Below are 24,879 nucleotides of genomic sequence, written 5' to 3'. Positions count from 1 at the left end.
ATGTAGAAACTCTGCAGGTTTAGTTCAAAAGCTAAAGCTCTTCATGCAGAAGTGCTGGAACACATTGCTTGTTTAATTATTTGGGACTTTGGACATTTTTTTGTATCAGATAATGTACTGAGATTAGACAGTGAGACTGCTATTAAACGATTCAGCAATTTAATAATGGGAGTTGCCATTAATGCTGGCCAGCTGCACAGACTCGAGGACAGCAGTTTATGGAGAAGGAATGGAGAGATGAGTGAGATGATCTTTTCAGATTGGCAGTGAAATCCAAAGGTATTTTTTATCCACCTGTTGACCATCATGAAAGAAAGAAAGAAAGAAAGCAAACCTTTGGATAGTGCACAAGCATATGAGCTGCAGGTGAGGCCAAAGGTGTGTCTAGTTCAGTGTCCTGATGCTGTCAGCAGCCATAAAGGGGCTGAATTTGAAAACAAGGGAGGCTTGAGGTGATTTCTTCCAGGAAACATGCCAGCCTCCAGCAATGATTAGATGCTTCTGTAAAACAAAAATGAGGGGATGTTAGTGCAGTTGTGGTCCTTTACAGAGGTATTCATTTTTCCAAATTGTTTTGTCCCGTCCCTTTTATAAAGCTGTGTGAGGCTTTGACATTCATTGTGTGCTCCAGTGAGGAGTCTGCAGTGAAGCTTGTGCTGCATCTCTTTTAGATGCTCTCAAGCTATTGTCCACCAGTTCTTGTACTGGAAGTGGCCATAAACAGATGTTTCCCACTTTTTGTCCTTTCTGTGCTGCCTGGGATTGTTTTTCAAGAGCCCTCTCTCTGTTTGCCCTCAGTTGCATGTCTTTTCAAGCCAAGTCTTTCCACACCAGGAATATTTGTCATGCTTAGGCCTGCATCTGAGCTTTTTCCATGTAAAGTTAGATTCAAATGACTCAAATACTCAGTCTTAGTTCCTTTTCCACTGTCTGTAGTGCCCCTTTTTCTGCCTTATTTTCTTTACTGTTTCTAAGCTGATCTTTTCCTTCCTTGACAGCTTGTTTTGTATTAAGGACTAACAGAGAAGCAAGTGTGAGACAGTCTTACATTTATTTGAATTGAAGATTTTCTGTGCTTTCTTGACACAAATGATACAAGCTTCTGGAGACAGTATTCAAACTAGTAGCTCCATCTCCTTTAACACGTAACCCAAATCTGTGTTCTCTGGTATAATTTCATGTGTACAGCACTCTTCCAAATGCAGTATGACATGTTTCTTCCATGGGTACAGATTTGTCACAGAAGGAACAAAAAGACCAGCTTTTTATTTTTCTCTCTTCCTGACAGCCTCTCCTGCTTCCTTTTGCGAGCTCTCTCTCTCTCATACTGCTTTTGAGACTGGCTTTCACGAGAGAACAGCTGTGTCTTCTTGTGTTGCATACACTCTGACAGTCACTGCTCAGAAAAATTTTCAGCCCTTGCACATAGTGCTGGAGCAAACCTGAAAAGTAGCAGTGCAAACCATCTAGTTTCTGCTACCAGGAGCCAAATGGTACAGGGATATAGACTCATGTAGACTCACTCAGAGGGGTGACTGTAATCAACTACCTTTCCCCTCCTAAAAAGACAAGCAACCAACCAAAGTCTTTCTGGCAAAAGGAAAAGTGACAGCAATGGATTGGCAGATATGCTACTCTCTCATGCAGCATTTTCCTTGCTGTTTCCTCTGTTCTCTCCATCTTGGCATCCAGGTTTAAGAAGGGTGAGTCAGATCTGGTGTTCACTGAGAGGGGGTGTAGGGCTACCATTCATTCTGCTAGACAGGACAAACTAATTGGGGAATGATGGAAGCAAGAAGTGTTCAGTTAGACAGGGAGGTGCAGAGGAACGCTTTCTGTAGGAGCAGGGAGGGAAGACTGTCATATCTTATTACTTCTAAGTTGAAGCTCAGAAAGTTTGTGAATGAGGTTTATCTAACCTGGTGCCTGCAATGCAGCAGGCTCATTGCCCAAAGCAGTCTCTTTCAGTTATCTCCTTAAACAGATTGAAGTAAAATCACAGAATCATTTAGATTAGTTTGTGATGTGTTCACTATGAACTCCTTCCTGGTAGGTATCACAGAAAAATTAATATTAAATGATTTGATCCCTAAAATACCTACTTTGGGGGCTCATGTTGTCCTCTAGCAATTTGCTTACAAAGCTTTGGTAAGCCAGAAGGCTTTTCATCTGCTTAATCTACTTTGACTGCTTACAACCTGTGCTGATTAAAATGGATGAATTGCTCTGAGATCATCAACACTGATTAAAAATGAAACTGATTATCTGGGAATATGCTGAAACCTGTATCCTACCAGTATCCAGGTGAAAGTAAAAGTTTGTTTAGCTTTGATATTCAAAGAGCTTCAGTCCTTCAAAGAGACATTCCTCTTACTTGGAGGAGGAGCAGGAGGAAACCAACCAGCAGAATGTCAGGAAGAAAGAACACACACACACACACACACACGGAAATTGAAAAACTTTCAAGAAGAGTAGATGATGCTGAACTGTAAGGTTTTCATATAGCCCTTAGATTTTAGGGAAGAAATTTCTAATGCTTACGTGAATGATGTGTTTCTTTCTAGGATGATGCACTCTTTCGGCTGCTGTAGCCTTAATCTTAGATGTTGCCTCTCCATAACTTAACAAGTGACTGTCATCCTTTGCCCCTATTTCCTTACTCCTTTTCTTCCTCTCTTGGCCTCTTTCACTCAAGAAAATATAAGCAAGTGTGTTTGCTTCAAGTCTTTAAGAAAACTTTAAGACTATTTTCTACTACTCTGAAGCCTTAGAGATGGAGAAACCCCCAAGCATGCAGAGGAGCACTGGGAAGCACACAAGAGTTACCTGAGCATTTACTTGCAGTGACTCGTTTGCTCCCAGACACTAATTAAATTGTAATTGATACATATACACACAATAATTTTTGATAAATCAAAAAATTATAGTAACAGCTTCCAGAGTCATGGGATGCACCCACTTATATGTCAAAACACTCCTTTCCTTGTGAGTGTTTTAATTTAGTGGTAAAAAATCTGCTCTTGCCACATATGTCTGCACACTGAAACCCAGTCTTATCTCAAATGACATGGTATCTCTTATGATTTCATTTTAGAGATTCTCTTAGGGCTTGAAAATTGATGTCAGATTAAACAGGAGTGGGATTTTGGACAAAAAAAAGGGGGACTGGAGTAATCTCTGGCACTGTCGTATGTTGCTGATTACTTTGAATTCCATCAAATGTTTGCATCATCTCTGGTAAACTCATTAATGAAGTATCTGCAGAATACAGATTCAAGTAATCCCTCTCAAAGGAGAGTTTTCAGTTTCTATGTGAGAGAGAAGGGGAGAAACTTGTAAGATGAGGGAATATAAATGTAAGAATATCTAAATAATATATATAGTATCAAAAATAATATATATAAATAATATTTTTCCTCAAAATCTCTAAATGAAAACTCTTTCTGGACTACAGCAAGTACAAGTATTTTTGGGAAGCGTGGCTAATCTATAAATGAACAAGTAGCTGTACCTGTTTTTGAGAAGATTAAAAATATTATTCTGAAGAAAATATTATTCTGAAGTTATAGATTCTCACAGGAATGATTCAGAAATAAAACACAGTGGAAGTTATTGTAAGCAACATGGTCCAATTTATGTTGGTCTTGGTGAAACAATTTTTGATTATCATGGCTGTTCGTGTTTTTAGCTAGAAGATGGATATATTAAAAATAAAATGTCTCTGTTCTTTCTAGGAAGAATTAATAATGAATAATTAATTTTATGTGCTGATGAAATGTAAATACTTTAAACAAAAAAGATCAAGATACAATTATGTCTTATTATATTATAGTGTAAGGCAAGTTTTCTGTCCTGAAACATTTTCCTAGATACATTTCTCTGATATAGTATCAGACCAGCCTGATATTATACAACCATTTGATGTGCACTTCTTAAATAGCTATTTTCCCTCTTTGCTGTGCATATTCAGCTTTGCACCATTTATCAAGAAATACTTTTTAATCAAGGTAAAAAATAAAGTAGCCATCCAGCTTGTAAACACACATCCCCCAATAATTTTCCTCTGTTTAGTGAAGTTAAGCAGAATTGGCATTGTAGTGGATATTGATAAACTTCTTCCTGCCCTAAAACTGCAGTGCTGCCAAATGTGCATTACACAGTCAGCAGGGAACATCAGGGGGGAAGATTTGTGCTGCTGGTTCACAAGAGGACTGGGAATGGTCCTTCAGGCTCTGGTGGCCTCAGTTGTGGGTGGGATGGCTGATCCTGTCTTTGGCAGTGCTCCATATCTTTGTAGTTCTCTTGTGGCCCTCTTAACCGTATACAAAGGTAAAGTTAAGCATGATTTGTACTGGTACCTGCTCACGCTGAACTATGATCAAACTTTCAAAACATTGATTTTGCTGCAAGGATTATTCCCTTTCTCATGCCTTTTTTTAAAGGTAACATCTAACATATTTCTCCTGATGTGAATTTTGGGGGGAAAAGCTCAGAAACATTAAACAGAAATGCCATGTTCCTCTTTGAAGGCGTATTTCTCTCTCAAGGACTTAATTTTGCAAGCACATTATGCCCTGTGAGAGGCTATTGCTACTTGATTAGTTACTTCCCTGTTTGTTGGCCTGGGCTAGTGGTGAGGAATATTTTGGGATCCTGCACACCATGGGAAGAGCAGTAATTGTTGAACTGCAGTATGATTTGTGTCTATGCTTTTGGGCAATTCAGGCTGTGTGCTTCCCCAGTTTCTACTGGGGCTGAAAGGCTGCTGTTCTGGCTTTGATTGTATTTGCAGACAAAAGCAGTCTTCTACAGGGCAGGGTGCATTAGGTGCATACCTGCTTACCTAAGTATAAATAATGAACTCTTGTTTTTATTTTTTTTATATAGATTTGTTCGGACCGTGCTGCCATTTTCTCAGGAGTTTCAGCGTGATAAGCAGCCTAATGCACAGCCACAGTATCTCTATGGATCAAAGGTTGGGTTTGATTCCCTTTATCTTTATGGTTTGCTCATGTTTAATGGTATCTTTTTAATTATGGAAACTATGGTGTGTGAAAGTTATTAGAAATGGACTGAAATACATTTTGTGTGTATTTTAAATTGAACATACACTTTTTTAAGACTTGGCTTGAAGCTCACCATGTGTTTCAGCATTGGTTAGTCTGATGTACAATTGATTAGTCTTATCTGACAAAGCTAAAAATAAGCCCTTCTCTCAACCACCTTGCATTGTTCAGTTGCTAACAGTGGCAGAGCAAACTCAAAATAAAGATTAATTACTCATTGGTTACTCATCTGGTGAAGTGAGAACAAGAGCCCATCTTGGGTGCAGCCCTCTCTTGTGATGACAGAAGAAAAGGGAATAGATAGAAAAACTGTTTCAGATGTTATCTGACTTAAGAGGAATATAGATTCTGACCATCTTAAACAATCAGATACCTAACTACTTCAATTATTTTTTTTTATGTAATGTTTCTTTGGACTCTACCAGAGCTGATAAATTCAATGTGATGAACTTGGTGTCTTGGTCATCTCATCTTCTGTATTTATTTCCTGCTTTGCAGTTAGGTGGGCTGGGAAGGTTTGTGCAAGTTTTCAGTGGAAGGGTACGTGATTTGCAGTCACATACTCTGTCCCTGGGGCAATCCCCAGTGCTGAGGTTGGAAAGGAGCTCTTGTGGGTGACAGCTTGGAAGAGTGCTTGACACAAGAGAACAGCTGTGGGCTACCCAAGTGAGGAAAGTTAGCTTGCTCTCACAGGACCAATGCTAAGCTCATGTGTAAGAGATTTGTTCTCCCTGATCACTGCAGATTTATTTTCTTATTCTTCAGAATTATTGCTTGTATCTTAATGGCAGTTAAAGACATAGTGCATTAACATATATTTACATTTTTAATATCTAGTCAGAAATATTGATCTACTTCAAACTGCGCTAAAAACCATCAGTGCTATCTTCAGCAAATCATTTGGCACTATATGACAAGGTGTCACTCTAAATTTTGCAATGTTTTCTTGACTATCAGGGTGCCAAGCTGAAGTATGAAAAAGATAAATGAAAAAAATAAGGATTAAATTAGAGGATGGACAATAAAAAAGCTTAAAATTATTTTTTATTATTTAAAATTATTTAAAATATGTACTTAATTATACATCTAATTTATGCAAGTGTGCTGTAACTGTTATGGGTTACTCTCAATATCTACCTCCTACTTAGGCATGAACATAATTAGTCCTCGTCTTACTCGTATTTTCTGCACATCATATCATAGATGTATGGTGCAATTTCAACCCAGTAATCTAGGTTTTGGGATATCTCAGGAGTTACAAATTTCAGTGCTAAAATATCTGCTGCATTTGTAAAATGTAAAGGAGGTAGAAAAGGATTCACATGTTTTAATGCGGAATGTAGCAGCTGACTGTCAGCTCCTGTAAATAATGTTTTATGTAATTGTTCTCCAAAAAGGAACAGTAAATTATAGGAAAGTGGAATTTTCTTACATTAGAGTTATTGTGTTCCTTACTATTTTAGTAACTGACCAGATGCAGCATAGAGCAAAAACCTGAATTTCATAGAGATTGCTAACTTAATTTATCTAAGTGATGATGCAGTGGGGTGAGTGACAGAAGATTAACTGGGGAACAGTTTTTTTTATCAGTCAGGTTACATTATTAAAATGAGTTTAGTAATCTTCACACTGAGAGCTATACATTTTCAGAATTCTTGATTATTTTTCTATATGAGCAGCAACAATCAAGCTGAGGGGTCTTTACTTGCATTTTTGGGGCAAATTTCATAACTGGATAGGCCTATATTAGAAAATACTCATGACTCTCTCTAATTTTAAATTTTAACAAGAGTATATTTTTATTCTTGAGTTGAATTTATTTTGAAATTGAGGATCTCTGAGTGGAGTTTTTAACATTTCCACTTTATATAGGCAGTAACAGATAGGAATTCTTACATTATAGAGGCTTCGCTACTACAGCAGTAACTAAAGAAATTTTTTGTCTCTCAAAGCATTCACATATTCCCAGATATTTCTAAATGGATCAAAGCATCTGGTCTATATTAATGTGTATTGATATTTAGCATAGAGAGTTGTAGTAACATTCTCTTTAGCAACTCAAGTTTTCTGAGTGATATCTTCATGTAATTAGCCAAACAAAAACCCACAGATACAACTTCCTTATTCTGGTTGATGTGGAAGCAGAGCTGTCAGGTGGGAAGGAGCCAGCCTACAGAAGCTCATTAGCCTTTTCAGTGAGCTGGATTATTTTAAAAGTTTGATTGAGCATGGTCACTGAAATCCCTTTACTCAGTTAAAGTATGTGTAGGATTAATGACATTAATATTAGCAGGTTGGAATTTGGCAACATTGGGTGAATGCATGAAATATTTTATAATATACATATAAGCAAGTATCTTTCCTGGGGACTTGAACTAACTTTCTGTTAAATACTTGGTTTTATAGAGGTTGTGTAGACCAGAATTGAAAGGCTTTCTTTCTGTCTTATACAACATTTTCCAGATATTGTCATGGTTTTTTTGTCTCTGGCACCTTTGTAGATATATTTTGTGAAAAATTTGTGTTTGAAAGGTACTTCTCACTGTGAATATAATGATTTTTATCTACTGCAGGTGCACAAATTAAAGTCAGTTTGCACTATGTTGCAACCTGCTATCAGTTTGGTAATCACTTAGAATGTTTGCCCCATACTTGATGACTGTTGAGTGGAGAATTACCAAATCTAATACAGAATTGCCTGAATGAACGTGAATTAATCTGTAATAAAACTTTCTCAGCAAGAAACAAAGAATCATGCAGCTCTGTGGGCATGTGGTGACATGAGTTTTTCAGAACTAGAGCAGAAAACAGATGACACTCTGCATGAATTGCTCATTTGCAGCAGGTGCGAGATGGTCCATTGCTTGTGAGATGATATAAATGTTTATCTTAGGAGTGCACAGTAAACTCTGTGGGTGGAATGGTTTTATATTTAGAGAAGGTAAATCCCTTGGGAAGCACTACCATGGTAGCTCTTTGCTTTCTCAGTTGGATGTAGGCATGTCTTTTGGATGAGTGTGTTTGTGTATAAATAACAAAATGCAGTAGGTGAATTGCCTGGAAACTGCTTTAAGCAGAACTGCTCCTTGTTCTCAGTGTGGCATGTACATGTGTATATAACATAAATGTGTGTCTATATATGTATTGCACTGCCTTAAAACCCACATAAAAAAATGGACATGCAGAGAAGTAAACAGGTTTCCAAGAGCCCAAGATGTTGGCAGAGATTGATTGTGTGTCTCTTGGCCTCATTCCATTAATATTAAAATAATCTTTTCTTGATGAAAACCTAATCAGAGAAGTGTTACTGTCAATTTGATTACAAGATAATTTTAAAGCATTTTCTCTGTCCTTGCCACCCAGGCACCCCTTTATGGCACTAAACCTGTTGTGCTGGCTTCATGTTCTGATGAGGGTTCTTGAAATAGTGCCTATTTCATGTAACATTGTCATTTGAAACAGCAGTGAGCTGTTATTCTCACAGTTTGTTTGAGACTGACGTGCAAGACAAAGGAAAACGTGTCAGCTGGCGGAAGTGCTCTGCAGCAGGTGGAGAACACGTTATTGCTAACTTCACACAATAAAAATGCCTTTTGAAGTGTTTTCTGAAAGTCATACTCGCCCCCGTTCAGCAAGTGCTCTGTGTGTAATGCTTGTCCTACTCAAGAAAAAAAAAGTAAAGAAAGATTCATCACACTTATGCCAACTTCTCCTTAGCACTCGGAGTCGATGCATTTCACAAGTCGTGGGAATTGTTGTCAAAATAGAGTAGCTGAAAAGATCCGCTACCTGCTGTGAAATATTCATGGGGAGCTCTCTTGCCAAAATTGTACCCCCCCTTAGCTTCCAGGGTGGAGGGGGATGGCAGCTGCCCAGGCAGCAGCTCTCCAGCCTTCACTGGTGCAACCAAGCTGTGTCAGAGAGAGCTGACTTCACACATACATTCGTACCAAGAGCAATTAACTGCCTGCACTCACAGTGCACCTTTGGTTTTTTAGGCATAATATACAGCGATACTAAGATTTATTATGTTTTTATGGAACACAAATGCACTTAAGAGGTTTAAAACAGGGTGACTTACACATGTAAATCAGACAACACTTGTCACTAGTGAGGGTGAACAGATTTCTGTCCAAAGGACCTTGGCACTTTGCCATGAAGCTCAAGGCAGAGTGAGATGATCAGCAGGTTTTCTTGTTACAGAAATAAAATGCATTTTAGCATGTTTTTACTGTTTTGCCCCCTTCATCACACAGAATGTACTGTGCAGTTGGAAAGAAATTTGCAGCTGATTAATGCATGTTGTCATTAAAACTGAAAGGGAAGGAGAAAATGAAGGGCCAGGAGCTGCATCTCTGGATTCCATTTCCTCTGCAGGGAGTCTGGCCCATGGAGCACAAGGTAGCTTGTGGTGGGAGCAGAAGAGTGCAAAGTGCAATAACCCAGGATATTTCCGTAATTAGCTGTGAATTTACTAAGTCTCTATCTTCCATGTATTTAGACTGAGGGGAAATAAGACAAATGAGAGGATACAATTAAAATTCTGATGAGTTTTTATCTTACATTCTGAGACTGACCTCAGTGCAGAGGGGAGGGATGGGCAACACCATGGGCAGTGAAGTGTGTTGTCTGAGTATAGTACTGCTTGTAGTGTGTGTTTTGGGAAGCAGCTGGGATTGTCAGGGTAAAGCTCACACTGGCAAACCACTGCACTCTGTGTGTATGTTCCAGTTGCCTGTAGTGTAGCAGTCTGGGTTGCCATCTGAAAACTCCTACTCAGTTTTATTCATGCTAGTTAACAAAAATTATTTTGGTCACTTTTGGCTACTTTTTATATTTGTTTGCTGTTTTAGGCTAAAGAAAAGCAATGAAAAATCCCCTTGAAATGTAAACCAAATACTTGCTACATGCTTAATTTTAAATAATGGAGGGTGGGTGAAGTGCTCACTTCTTGGGCATGTGAACCTTTGCATACAGGCTGTTGGAAAGGGGTGTGAAATCAGAGGTACAGCCAGAAGTGCTGCAGTGAGCAGTCAGAGCTCCCTGTTGTGAGCACCAACAGTGCATCTGATGTGTTTGAAGTAGCTGGGGTACCCCATGTGGCAAAAACCTTTCTAATTTGTAGCAGAGCACTGTCCTGTCACTGGGACTCGCTCCTGACTTTTCGAAGATGTCACGATGGGCTCATTGCGCACCGAGGGATTCTCTATGATTGTGGCCAGCTGGATGCCACCCGGATGCTTTTCCTCAGCGTCCCGTGTGTGCTGGCTCTGCCTGCTGAGCTCATCCGAGGCGTGGGCCGTGCTTTTGGTCCATGGCCCCTCAGGCTCCCGCTTGGAGCTGCCGCCCCGCTCTTGCAGGCGCTGGTGTCTCCTGCGGCAGAGGAGGTGCAGGCAGCCGTAGAGCAGCACGGCGGCGATGATGAGGAGCAGCACGCCGCTGGTGAGCCAGATGCCCAGAGCCAGCTCCTTCTTGGTGCTGCTCGCCGACGCGGGGTCTCGTTCCAGCGTGTTGAAAACTCTGCACTGGTCGCTGGAGGGGTTTGCGGACTGGCAGGTCACGCACATGATGTACGTCGTCAGGGGAGTCAGGTTTTCAACCACAAAGGAGGAGCGAGTGGTGGGCACCCTCTCTTCCCTCTGGAAGCTCTTTCTGGAGTAGCTGGACAGCATGCTGTTCCAGTTAGGGTGGTACATGATGCTGTAAAAGCTGTCGACACAACTGGCCATTTTTGGCCAAATTACCATTGCTGTGTTTCCTGTGATGTTTTGGATGGTTATTCCCATCAGGATGATTTTTGGGAGTTTTTTTTCCTCTCTTGATGCTGATCTCCCTGTGGAAAGGGAAGGTGTTCTTTGGAGAAGCTGCAGCACTGAGGATGTCGTTTGGATCTTAATCGTAGTGCTCTGTAATGTAGGAATGGAGTTTGTTAGGAAAGTATGCTCTCATCTTTGGTACTGCAGTGTAAAAATGGGAATGAAAGTTCATAAAGTCTGGCGTGTTTTAAAATGTGTATTTCTCTTCCAAGTGAAAGTGTAAAGATAAACTTTGAGAAGTTCAACCAGAGCTGCTGCCTGTACCAGTGACCAGTTGTATCTTGAGAGATGGTGAATTTTTGCAGAATTTAAAATTGGGAAATCACTTCCTTTCACTTTTTTTCCCCCCAGGTGATTGTAAAAAAATGCAGCAGGTGTTTTTTTCTCTAGTCTGTGTATCTTGCATTTTATGTTAAGCAGCAATAGGGGTTGGCAGGAGTGGATATTGAGGAATAATTTCCTCTACCATTCACAAGTCTTTATTTTTGCTAGTCACAATTAGTTGAAGAACAAAAGAGCATGTGGAAACCTGACTACATATTATTTTGTCTATATCTTATGTTAGTTTCTTATTCGCAAGTTCACATAGGAACACCTTCCCTATGAAGACAGGCTGAGAGAAGTGGGGCTGTTCAGCCTGGAGAAGAGAAGCTCCAGGGAGATCTTGCAGCACCTTCTGGTATCTAGATACAGCAATACAGCTGGAGAGGGGCTTTTTATACAGGCAGATATTGATAGGATGAGGAGGAGTGACTTTAAGCTCAAAGAGGGTATATTTAAATTAGATACTATGAAGGAATTCTTTGCTATGGGGGCAGTGAGGCACTGGAATGGGATGCCCAGAGAAGCTGTGGAAGGTGTCCCTGCCTGTTGCAGGGAGGTTGGAGCTAGGTGACCTTTAAGCCAGACTGTTGTGTGACTCTGTGATACCCTCTGTGTTTGCTGCTAAATTGCACATCTGTAACCACTGCAGCCACACTGCGGCAGGGGCTGTGAGCACTGTACATTGGTGGTATCAGTGTCACAATTGTGAGCCTTGATGCTAGTCAGCCTCTTGGAAAAGCTCTGTCAAGCTTAGTGAAATACAGCTTTCACCATAGCCTACCTTTTGGATAAATAGTGGGGATTTTTAAAAGTTACTAATGCTCTTTGCTGTTTTAAGTCATTTTATGTAATCCCATAGTCTGCCTGCCCTGAATTTATACTCCTCCTCGTCCTCAATTCAAATTAGAAAATCTGCCAGTATTTTGAGATTCTCAGTATGTGTAACCACTTTGAATAGTGAAAGGAAAACACCTCTTTTCTTCAATTTCTCTAAATACATCTGTTAAAGAATATATAATAACAACCAGTGGATATTTCCATTTGTTTGGCTTGGGTTTTATGCTTTTACTGTCGTGATGGTAACTTTTGAAAAAGAGCTTACCTCAGCAATTTAATCTGATCCCTTAGTTTGATTGTCAGCTTCCAGTGGCACTCGTGGAAGCTTTTTCCACTTTGAAAGTTTCTCACTTTTTTTATGACTATAAATGCCCATGACAGTAACACTGTATTTCATTGTTTATGACTTTGTTGTGATAATTTAATATATTTTTTTTAAGATCAAGTTTAAAATGTTACATTTCCTGGATAAGTAACAATTAATTATTGAAAATTCTCCTGAGGAAGAAAGATTGTGAGATTTACTGATAACATATTCTGAAATTATTCTGTAGTACTAGTATTTTATACTAGATAAGAGACTGGGAAAATGTGTATTTTATAGGATATTTTAAATGGGATTTAGATAGTGGCACTACATTAATAGTAAGAATTCTGTACCTGTTTATATATGAAAATTGTTGCTCAAGGGTTTTGGATTCTACTTACTGAGAAGTGGGAAGAAAAATGTGTATGTTTATTTTCATGACAATATAAAAGCATGGATATGACTGATCTGGGGAGATGCTGCTTTTCTAATTCTGTGGTAAAGGCACCCTTTTTAATACAGCAACAAGATAAAGGAACTGTGTTTGCTGTCAGATAAACTTACCAGACACGTTTTGGTATCTACCCAGCTACTGCAGATATTAAAATAGGGTGCATTAGTGAGATCAGTTACCTTCTCTTTAACTGGTAGCTCCCTATTACTTAACATCATAATCTATATCTATTATAATCTAGTGTTTTTTTAGAACACTTTTAACACAGCCTAGGAACAATAGTTTCAACAGTTTAATCCTTGTATCATTTTGTAAGTAGAATGAGCTATAATTAAATAACAATAATACATTTCCATTGTTTTAAACTATCAGTTATTAGAAAACACACAATTACTGACATGTAAATGTTTGGAGAAGCCATCTGATGTTTTATAGATCATAAAGTCAGTACTTACCGTCGCTCCCTGATGGAAATTCCAGAACAGAATTTCTTTATGGCGATGCTGCTGTGAAAATGTTACAAACACCACTTTTTTTGTATCCCTTTCTATATGAATTATTTCCTGACTGGTCTCTGTTTGCCAGTTTGCTTTTTCTTCTCCTCAGATTCTCTGGACTGAATTCTTATTGCCTGGTGATTTCAGGTTTTTTCTCTGATGCTGCTGGTAGCATGGTTTCTTTGTCTCTTCCACTTAAATTCCTGCAAGAGCACATCTTGTCTAAAGATGCTGTTGCTTTGCTTATCAAAGACCTCACAGGAGAAGAAAATAATGTCTTTTCCCCCCTCTCTTGCTTGCCTCCCCTTGGCAGTATGCAGCCTGAGCATCCCTGTTATATACTCTTGTGTGTGGACCAGTGATGCTGTGAGTGATTAATGTTAGCACTTTGATGACATCAGCAACTAACAACTCTTTCCTTTTTTTTTTTTTCAATTTAAGTAGGGGAGGGAGCAAGTATAGCTTAAAAAATAATGAACAGCAGCTTCCCTTCTCTCCCTTTCCACCTCAACCCCCCTCTAGTTAGTGGCTTCTTCCCTAAGGATTTTATGCTTTTGTGTCTCACTGTGGGGGGGAAGTGCTGTTGGTGTGTAGTTTCTTTTTCTAAATTCCTTGTTACAGCTTAGAAAGATCCACTAATCCAACGTTTACAGGTGCACTGCAAATTTTAGGTACTTCCCCATGAGGTTTACATGAAAGATATATTTTTAGATCGGCTGGCTTCCTATTGTTATGTATTGGCAAGTTTTTAAAATACAAATATCCTGTTTTTGGGGCTTGCTTTTCTGTGACAAATTCCTGCTGTGTGAAGAGAGGTTCTCTCCCCTTAACCTCATGGCAGTAAAAGGCTTTATCCCACTAAAATAAAATTCTCCTTGTGCTGTACCTGAAATAGATAGTTCTGACATGTTTGTTGTAGGAGACTTACCTAATTGGAAACATCAAAACCAAAAAAAGGAAATCTCATCTTTTAGGGGTGGTTGTAAAAATCCTTAGTTTATCAGGACATTCATCTGCACATATGTTCTTAAGGTTTTACCACTTCTCTGTGCTGTCTTTGCCCCAGACCTCATTTTTGTCTGCAGAGAGCTATGGAAATGCACAGGTTGTACTGGAGGGATACAGCTTTAGGCTGTGCCCTGCTGGGACACATTTGGAGTTTGGCCTTTAAGCCAGCTCTGATGTAACAGTGGGACTGTGTTATGTACTAGGATTCTAATAGTTATTCAAGTGTCTATTTTAGTTTCCATTTAGAATTTTTAAGTTTCTAAGACCTCAGCTGGAAACTGGTGTTTATATAGAGACATAAAATATAAATAAAAATGTGCATATTCTATTCTGATTGCGTCAAAAGATGGTTTTTAAGTCCTTTTATGAGAATAAAGTCCTTCCAGAGCTTGGTAGAGTTTTCTAAATTGAATTCCAACTAGCTTAATGCCATGTGGTTACAGTATCTGGTGTTGACTTGCATAGGTTGTTAGGGCAGGATCTGGATTGAAGGGACTGTTCTTCCTGGAAAATCTTCAGTTACAGCTGTGTGTGAAGTTGAAAGTTCAACAGTATGCTGTTTTCTGTGTGTGTTTTAGAGAGAAGGAAAATTCAAAAAAGTGAAGGAAACATAGCAGTCCCTTCTGTATGAAGGGTGGCCAAGATTCCTGCTAAAATTAATTTCAGGGTATTAGGAGAACAACCCACTTGCAGAAATGGAGAATGCTAAGTTAGCCAGCCATCTCTAGTCTGCAGCTTCAGCAACCAGTTCCTAAATCCTCACATCACATCAGTCTGTACAGCTGTGTTCCTGTTCATGGAAGTAAACATGACTATGGCAAAGCCCCTGGTCCTATTTATACAAGTGTTGAAGAATTTCTATGAGGTTGCATCCCAGGCTTAGATTTGCTTTGATCTTGTGTACAGCACAGGGGTTTGAAAAAGAAAGATCCTTGTTAATTAGTTGCAGAGAGCAGTAGCTGCAGAAGGCTTTTCTTTTTTTGTTGTAGTTGACTACTCAAAGACTTAAAACAGTTATTATGAACAGAAAATTGAACTAATTTCTTTCAAGATATTTTGCACAAAAAATAGAAGATAGAGGAATAGAAGCTGTGCCTTAAATTCAGGGATCTGGACATGGCATTGACCACTTTTACCCCTTTATGCTTGTGTAAATAGAAAAGTAAAAAAGAGAAAGTGTTTGTGGCTTTATAAATGGTAAATAGAAGATGTCTGCTTGAAAAAAAAGTGCTCACTAATTTGTCTTGCTGATAGATTTAAGTTCCTGCCTTAAGAGAAACTGGCAAAGAGAAATTGTGTATTTAAACCTATTTCAGAGACAGTGAGATACAAAGATTTTATTTCAGTTTTAATGTGCTTTGAAATTACATTTAAATTACATTATTATTGAGATAGAGGCAGACAAAATTTTCATTAATCATATCTGTTTTCTTGTTTTAGGCATTGAATTTGGCATATTCCAGCATTTACAGCAACTACAGGAATTTTGTTGGTCCCCCCCACTTTAAAGTCATCTGTAGACTTCTTGGATATCAGGGCATTGCTGTGGTGATGGAGGAGTTGCTGAAAGTTGTCAAGAGCCTGGTATGCTAATTTTCCTTATTTTTCTGCTAGTTCAAATGGTTTCTTAGAGGAAATGTCTCAGGAAAAACAAAGTGAGATTGAGACCCTGGATAAAAATAATTAAAATAACTTCCATTGAAATTTGATATAAGCTGCGCTTGACAGTGTTCAATGTCTTGTGTGAGCAATAGAAATAATTGCTTTGGTGCCCTCAGGAGTGTTTTGAAAACTTTGGATTCTTCAATGGAGGTTCATGCAATTTGTGGTGACCTGAGCTGTTAGAGCCTAGGTAGGCTCTGGAAAAGTATGAGTATTTTAAATGAGTTGATTACAACTTAAAGACCATACTGTACATTCACTTCCTTGATATTTTTTGAGAACAGCTGTAGTGTGCTTTCTGCCTGGCCCCTAACTTCAGGGCTCTCATTAATGGCATCACTGATAGATGACTCCTTAACAACAGGAGTTTAACCTCTGTGCTTGATTAGCAGTGCTGCTCAGGCCAGCTTTGAAGACATTATCTACACAGCCTGGGTGTCCTGGGTATCTTTCTAACTGGGAGGAGGCTGAGGTGCTGGCTGTTTGCTATACTATGAGAATCTACATATACAGCTACAGTGCCTTGCAGTTAATTTAAGCCAAAGAAATTACATTTTCCTCCCTGTTGTTTGTAGGAGCATGCTGCCAAAATAATCCAACTGTACCAGGGAAAGCTGTGGTATTCATAATTGTACTTCAGGCACTTGACACATTTGGCAGTTTGTTTACAGTAATTCCCACAATGTTCTAAGTACATTTCTGATGTTCTAGAAAGGCTGAATCCTCCTTGAAAAGATGTTGTAATTTAATCCTCAGGGAGAGAGGAAGACACTCGTATTTTTCAGGGTTTGAGTGTCAAGTATTAGTTTGCTGTGTTTTATGAGAGGGGTGTTTTTATAACTTAGTGGTAAGGGGGCATTGAACACTTGGTCACTTACAGAGAAGGTTAAAAGGCCTGGGGAGGGTGTCCTGCCAATGCCTGATGCAGATGCTCAGATGTAGGGGGGCAGGTAAGGCAGAGGTGTCTAGTGGTTTGAAGACAGGCTGACTGGAGGCTGGGACTATCTCAGCTTGTATGTCCAGAAGAACCAGTTTGGGCTGTTGCCACCATTCCTAATCATTAGGGCTTTTTTCGTGTTGCTTTTGAACACATTCAGATGCTTTTTGAATGGTTTTTACAGCATTCAGATACAGCTTTTTAACCAAAAACCTAAAAGGTAGTTTGACTGTAAAGAGTCTATAAGAGAAAAACATGTTTTCCTTTTTTTACCCTCCTGGCCTTAGCTGTTGTGCCACTCTTCTTGTAACAAAGATGGCTAATGCCATATGAACTCTTTAAATTTGTAAAAGTTGCCTTTTGAAATATGCTGACTGGCAGAATTAAATACAAGATTTTTAGAGCTGCTTCAGGTCATGTATAGTTTGAATGCAGTTTGTTGTAAAGTTTTGTAGTTCAACAGCACTGACATGTTTGCATACATTGTTTTCTCTTAGTTACAAGGGACCATTCTTCAGTATGTCAAGACCCTAATGGAAGTGATGCCTAAGATCTGTAGGTTACCAAGACATGAGTATGGCTCTCCAGGTTAGTTTGTGTTTGATGTTACCTTAGCAGCCTTAATAAGATGATACTAACCACTATCTTCTGAATCTTTTATATCTGTCTTTCCCTCCCTCCTTTTTCTCCTGATAATCAGATTTTAGCCTGGCTTTACTTTTTTATTCCTTTTTTTTTCCCATCAAAAGAATCATTGAATGCCATGCTTTCTGAAAGTACTTAATGAAGTTTTAAGACTTCTGTTGGTAGGGCAAAAGGATGACAATCTGTATAGAGACAGCCTCATGACATAATTGATCTTGAGCTGGGACGTCCACAATAGTTTCTGTTTCTTGGCTTTCTCATTAGTGTGTTGAGCTTTTGCCTCAGCAAGTTAGCCTCTCACATTTTTTCTGTTTAAATGTCTAATTTAGTAACCCAGTTCTCTGGAACAGCCTCTTTGCCCTTTTCCTTTGCCCTCACCAAATGCAGGATAAAAGGAGTGATACTGCTGGGAGGTAAACTGGTCCTGCCAGAATAGTTTTGTCTGAGGCTTGTTGGGGTGCATCTTAGCCTCTCAACAGGAGGTGTGACAGTTGCAGAAGAAGAAATGGCATTGAAAGCTGCTTGCCACTGTGGAGAAATAATTGGCTAATTAGTATTTATCACATTGTTCACTGAAATTCTGAATCTGCTTTCTCCTTCAAAATATTCCTCCTTCACAACTTCTAATTAACACAAATTAGTCCTTCCATGTGCCACCCACCTCTGAGTTTATTTTTCCAGAGTCACTTAGTTTTATTAAATGCCACTCCAACTGGAATGAGGTTGGGTTTTTCTGCTTCCCACAGCTTGCTTGACGTTCATTACCAATGTTAAATGAAATTGAGGTCTTACTAAGTGTTTCCTTCCTGTTTTTCTCCCTGGAGCACAGAGGAGATGGATGAATCATGGTAGTTAGGAGTATAAAAATAATCTCTCTGAGGCTTTTAGCCATTCATTAAGGTCTGACCACAAAAGCAGTAGGTATTCTCAAATATAGATAATGTATCACCAGGATCTGTGATGCTGCACGTGACATTAGGAAGCTTGCCAGAAATCCTCACCTGGAAGGGGTAAATATTTGGCAGGAGATGCCTAGGGATTTCAGGATAAACCTTTCTCTTAAAGTTGAAAGACAATCCATCCTATAGGAAAGGCAGAACTTTACTGGTGCAATGGTAACAAACTACTTTGACCTCATATTTACTCTTCCAAAAGAAATGCCATTTGTTTAGATGCCTTCTGTACCAAGAGATCAAAGCAACTCTTGGTTTTACAATGGATCATCATACTTAGTTTTAGAATTGGATTGGATCTCAAAACCCCACCCGATTCTCTGCTCCTTTACTGTCAGGTTTTGTCTTAACACATGTTCTTTTCCTGTTCTGAACCATTTCTAGCAGAGGACACATAATGACCCCCTGGAGGGACTCTTCCAAGAAATGCAGAGAGAGCCTTTATAGCACTGTCACGCCGTCTCTCCCTTCCCTTTTGTAGTCGCCAGGCAGAAGAGCTTGGGGAAGATCCTCCCTGGCTCTCTCACACCAGGGAAAAGCTGCCCTGTGCTCTCTGACACCTCCCCATCATGGAGCTGTCTGCCCTTGGAACAGACTGGCTGAGAAAGGAAAATGTTCCGTGATGAGGATGTGCTGCAGATTTTACCCTTCATCGGGAGAGGAGCTGCCAGGCTGTAGAAGGGCAGGCTCAGAGCCTGCTTCCTTTCAGTCACTGTCCTCTCATTTCTGTGCTAAATTCTCCTCTTCAGCATTCTTTGCCACACCTTGTTTATGTGTTTTGTCACAGAAGATGCAAGCCAACACACCAACTGTTGTCTGTTCCCTCCTCTGCCTCCAAAAGCTTCCTCAGAAGTTGTTAGTTGTAGTAGTAAGGTGGGCTATGTCTGTGTTCTGCTTCTGTTCTTTCATAACAAATCATTTTATAACATCTTTCTAACTGGCACAACCTACATATACAGGCCAAAACTGTGATTACAGTCTTTAGATGAAGTATGTAGATTCTCATCTATCTTGATGCATTTATTAATTCAGAATTAATTTCCTGGGTCCATTCTCCATGTGCAAAGTGATTTAATCACACTCAGTAAGTAAGCCTCTAGCTCTTTGATGCACTTCAATACTTTTCAATTGGAGAGTTTTGTTTGGACTCTGCTGATTGCAATTCCTTGGCTCCTTCATAATCAGCCTTCTAGGTTTGTGGAATTCTAAATGGTGATTTATTGCTGCTAAAAGAAGCAGGGTACAGACAGTGGCATCAGAGTTGTTCAGGACTCCTCTTTGCCAATGGGTTTGTTTCCATAGGAACAGTCTAAAGCAGGGGGAGCTTGTTCATCTTGTAGTCATAAAAATATTTGTCTAAAAATACATTAAGCATAAGGATTTTTAAAGGGACCTTTTAAAGTTGCTAAAGCTCTTAAAGGAATATTTGCCTTGTAAGTGTTTAAGCTGGAAATTTCATCTTGGAGGTAACAATTTCTTCTGCTGTTTTTTGAGTATTTGAACCTGTCACTTCTGCTTTTAATGAATGAGTATCCTGCCACTCTGAAGTGTCATTGAATGCCATGAAGAAAAGTAGTTTGTGAGCTCTGCTGTGAGATGAGGCTTTTGTCACTGGTATACCACTCCTCCAAAATAAATTTTTTAAAAGACGAATGACCTTAGCAAGATATAAACTTCATGAGAAAGGAGCCAAATTGTGTCTTTTTTCCCTAAGTGTAATATTTCCATATTTCTGCTTTAAAAAAAAAATCTAACCAAAGAAACAGAACACTCAAAGCTGGTGCAAGACAAAGTACTTGTTATCCCAAGCCATGACCTCTTGAAGTCCTACAGGTTGGCATGGCAGTTTGGGGAATCCCACCAAAGCCCTGTGCCATGGGCTGCTGTGTTCCCATCCCTCCCTGGGCTGATTGTGCTGCTGGCAACACTTTGTTTCTGTTTCTGCACAGCAGTCTGGCAAAAAAGACTCTTCCACCCCTTCTTTTTCTGGAATATTTCAGGACAGAGTCTAATAGGAACGGGAGCAAGCCTGGCCTGGGAAGCATGGGGAAGGGCAGCAGTGGCTGGAGGCTGCAAGGGAGGCATCACTTGGGACATAGCAGAAGGATTTGTAATTCTACCTGTAGTCCCAGGTTTTTGCTCAAACTCAGATAAGCAGGAGAATAATTCAGGTGAGGGCACAATGAAGTCCACATTACATGAAGGAAATGTATTCACAGGTCTTCCTGAAACCTGTCCAGTGGAGAAGGATTTGGGAAGGCATCACAGACTGTTTGAAAGAATTTAGGGGAAACCCAGATCACCTTGATGATTTTAAGAGGACATTAAGAATTCATTTGATATGCAGAAAAATGGAATAATTCTTTCTAGCAAAATAAACACAGTGCACAGGCTCCATGGTCATAATTCCTGCATACATGTATATGATTAAACCTGATGAATATTTCCATTGAAGGGAATGAATGGCAGCTCTGTTGATATGCAGAGTTAACAATGTCTCTTTTAAGTCAAAGAAGTATTTGGATGCAGCATTTGAAGGTCTCTATGAAAGTGAACAAAAACTAAAGGATTTTTATGTGTACTAGCACCCAGTTTCTTGGGAGCAGCTTTGCTAATGCAGATTAGTAGATTTTATTTGAAAATAGCCAAGTCAGTTCTTTGCAGAAAATAACCCAAAACACAACTAGACCAAGAATTATAATCAAGGTCCAGTTTGTTTGTAGTCAGAAATTCAGTTCTAGAATTAATAGCTTATTTTTGTCCTAATCTTTTAGGTACCAGAATTGTTATAAGCTCTGGAACATGTTTGATTTCAGTCTGCAGGTGTGAATTGAGAAATGAAAAGTGACCGAAGTGAAGGAATCCAACCAGCTTTGAGCTGCAGGTGTTGATTTGCTCTGACTTCCTAAATTAATCAGTGTACAGACTGCACAGCTGAAACTTGGCATCTGCTCTTTGAGTGCTGTTGAGATAGGATTTTGGAAGCAGAGAGGGAGCCTAATCCTTTACTAATCTTCTGTACTTTACTGGATCTATTCTATATCAACAGTCTTCTGTTGAGATCTGTGTAAATCAGAAACTGGGATTATGTAATCAATTATTATGACACCTAATGTCTCCCATCTGCAGGAACAGAGGGATTTAATTAAAACTGCTTTCTTGGAGAGGAGGAGCAAAATACCTTGATTCATTTACCTTGCAAAGTTCTGTGTGTATATGTAACTAATTTAGTAACTTACGAATTCCACCCACAAACAGAATTAGAGGAAGAAGGAAGGTTGCAGGCAATTAAGTGAAATTAATTTTTCTGAGACACTTGTTCTTTTTCCAGGGCTTTAGTAGGCATGCATAGTCTTCCATAAAAATACACTTCTGTGTAATGTGCATAGAAGTGTAATTTGGAATGGCATTGCTCAAACATTAATGAAAACACGATGATGTATTTCTGCCACAGGACTCCACCTGGGGAGCAGATTGGTCTTTCATCAGAAATAGCCTGTGTAGCTCTGTAAACTTTCTTCTGTTTTGTTGGTAAATCAAGCTCTTGATCTAAAGGGAAGAAGTACACTAATGATGGCAGCATTTGGAACACCTGCATGCTAAGTACTGGCTGTCAGATTTTCAAAATAATACGACAATTTGTTCATGAATGCGTGTGGGTGTGCATATTTATATATCTGTAGATGGAGACTGGGGCTTTGAGTGAAGAAATAAGAAATTTTGTTAAGGACTTTGAGAGGAGCTCTTGTTGCAGCTTGAATTGCTGCTAGTAAAGTCCAGGGTAAAGAAGCAAAAAAGGCTTTTGCATAATATCCATAGATGTTTAATTCAGCCATACAGAGATGTTCCACTCTCGGACACCCTCTCTCCCCCAGGGGTCTCCCAGCTGGCCTTGGTCTCCAGGCAGTATCAAGGTGAGGCCCTTGGGAAAAAGGGAAGGAGTGGCTCAGGAACACCTTTGTTTGGGCATAGGAACAGGGGAAGGAGCCAGTGGGGTGTAACTTAGGAGAAGCCCCTCCAGGGCCTCCACAAGCTCTGTCATCTGGAGTGACTGTAAAAGACAGTAGGTAATTTTTATGATATGAACCTCAAGACTCTTTGACTTTTACTGTCCTGCTGCTTTTGGGTGGACTTAATGTCTCCTTTTGGTTTGTCACACTTTCAGTATGAGTCTCTTGTTTCTGGTCACAGTTCTCTGTGCTACTCCTGTTTCTCTCTGTGCCATCCTGCTCCTTTATATTTGCTTCAGGTGACATGGGTTATTCTCAGGATTTCACTGCTCATATTGAGAAAAAATATTTCTCATCTTTCCAGATGTCAGGCTTTTTTCCTGAAACTCCCCACAAAATCCACAGGCTGGGTAGGGAATTGAATGGAGTCTGAAAACCCTATTCTTTTTGATCCCTGTCATGACCAATGGTTGTTTCCATGTTGCAGCAGCAGAATCTTCCTTGCTGTTCTGCTCAGCTTCTGTTTCTCACCACGCTGCTCCCCACCCACCACACAAGCTAAAGGGAAGAGCATCTCCATGGCCATGCATGTCACCAATGTCCTGTTTGCTCAGATGGTGCTTTGTCTCCCTGGTGACCCTGTGGAGAAGTCCACAGTTCCTCATGGTGTTTTCAGGGAGTCTTCCAGGCCTTCTGTTGGTTCACCATCAATCTCTGTATGTGGCACAGATCGTAAGACCAGAAAGAGTGGTAGATGTTCTAGTTCGATTTCCTCTATGGCACAGACATCAGTCCAGGATAACACATCAGACTTTTGTTTGCAGAAAGTCTTGGAATGAGAAAAGTATTTGATTTCTTGCAGTTCATCCTTAGAAAACCTTTCTTTCTAGATGTGGAAATCCTTTCATCAACAAAACCTAAAGAAAGACTAGGGTGTGTAACTAAAACACACTGAAGGTTTGTGTAAAGCTGATTTCAGTTCCCTAACTTTGCATTTTCTTCCTAGCATCAAAAAATTTTTGGGGAACAATTTTCAACCTTTTCAGTCTGATCTTTAAAATGGGAGTCCTGGTATTCAGCACTGCCATGGTGGGCAGGTGTGTTTAAATGACAAGCACAAGTGTTCACTGCTCCTCACACACCTGGGGATTGTGCCTGGCTGGTATCCTGCAGTGTTCAGTGAGCACTGACAGCCTCTCCCACAGCTTTTCCATTCCACAGCCCCTGCGTTGAGGGGAGGTGGGAATTGGTGATGTGCTGGCATTGTTTGCTTTTTAGCTAGTTGTAAATGTGTTACCTTGGAATAAATTAAGCTCAGCAAGCACTCACTACATCTGACCTTTCTCCATCAGTTTTTCAGTTCTGTTTTTCTCTGAAGTTACCAAAGTACTAACGTTAGGTCTGAAATTCACCTTCAGTGAATACATGTGGGAATATTCATTTAATGTCAGTTTTCTATTGACAGACAGTTCTTTGAGATGTAACAGAGCCAGCTGTGCCTCCCCTCATCATGCACTTTCACACGTTTTGTGTTACTAATTTTAATGATATGAGGCTTTCTGTAGAAGTGTGTGGGTTACCTACCTAATTCTTTCCTTCACTGTATGTTTTCAAGTTCCTCTGTGTCAGTGGGTCTTGGGTCTTCAAAGAGACAGGAGCAGTTGTTGGTTGCTGTAAAGTTGTTTGTTTCTGGAATACATCAGTCTCAAAGGTGAAGAGATTAGAGTATTAAAGTCCATGATAAAAAGCTTTCTGGAATAGAGTCCCAATGTCCCAAGCAGAAGCAGCAGCAGCTCCCACACCTTTTTTTTATTTCTTTTTTTTCACCTCAGTACAGGGGGATTTCATTCATAAATCATCCAATTAGCTAAAAACATGATTCTAAAATATTCTTCCTGCACCTATCCAAGCCTGATTCTAATGTGGAAGTAGTGTCAGTTCTTACACAAAATCTATGCATATAATTCTGACTGTTCTATCTAGAAATGCAAACAGTATTCTGCCATGTCTAGAGTTAAGTTAATTTTGTGAAAGATAGCGCTACTGAACTTTAAACTAGGCTTTAGGGCTTTTTCCTAGCTAATACAGTTTCTTAAGGCACTTAAGATATATTTCTACTTACTTAAACTTACGCTCTTCCTTCATGTCTATGTGGCTTAATTTGTTTCAGTTTCTCTAAAGGTTCCATTCAATCCCTGCATTCCTTTCTCTCTCTGAGGGATTCAGAGAGGCTTCTATTTCATGCATTCTGCACCTCTGATTTTGAGGAATTTCTTTGGAAGTGATACACTGCAGGCTGGATTTCATGTTTGTGTGCTCCCTTCAGCCATTGCCTCACTGGGTAGAGAGCCAAGTATGATCTCCTGCATGAGAAGTGTTCATCAGTTGTGTCAAAGGAACTCATGGGAAGGTGCTGAAGGGCA

At 39.6% G+C, this 24,879-nt stretch overlaps 2 protein-coding genes across 4 annotated transcripts in view; one reads left to right on the top strand and one right to left on the bottom strand.

Annotated features, from left to right (window-relative positions):
• Positions 1 to 24,879, top strand: part of CYFIP1 (cytoplasmic FMR1 interacting protein 1) — a 75,132-nt gene that overhangs the window by 41,931 nt on the left and 8,322 nt on the right. For all 3 annotated transcript variants that reach the window (XM_058019014.1, XM_058019013.1, XM_058019016.1), the window contains 3 exons: positions 4,888 to 4,975; positions 15,750 to 15,893; positions 17,406 to 17,496. In XM_058019014.1, coding sequence (XP_057874997.1) covers positions 4,888 to 4,975; positions 15,750 to 15,893; positions 17,406 to 17,496 — 323 coding nt within the window. The remainder of the gene's footprint in view (positions 1 to 4,887; positions 4,976 to 15,749; positions 15,894 to 17,405; positions 17,497 to 24,879) is intronic.
• On the bottom strand, positions 181 to 13,597 carry LOC131080621 (fibronectin type III domain-containing protein 9-like). The gene is made up of 3 exons (XM_058019019.1): positions 13,260 to 13,597; positions 10,262 to 10,972; positions 181 to 501 (listed from the first exon to the last, which is right to left on the bottom strand). Exons 2-3 carry the CDS (start codon positions 10,850 to 10,852, stop codon positions 385 to 387), a joined length of 708 nt encoding a protein of 235 aa, XP_057875002.1. The 5' UTR covers positions 10,853 to 10,972; positions 13,260 to 13,597; the 3' UTR covers positions 181 to 384.

This window comes from Melospiza georgiana, chromosome 2 (genome assembly GCF_028018845.1).
Source record: "Melospiza georgiana isolate bMelGeo1 chromosome 2, bMelGeo1.pri, whole genome shotgun sequence".
NCBI lineage: Eukaryota > Metazoa > Chordata > Aves > Passeriformes > Passerellidae > Melospiza > Melospiza georgiana.
The sequence above is the reverse complement of the archived record's forward strand: the minus strand, read 5'-3'. Positions and strand labels throughout refer to the sequence as shown.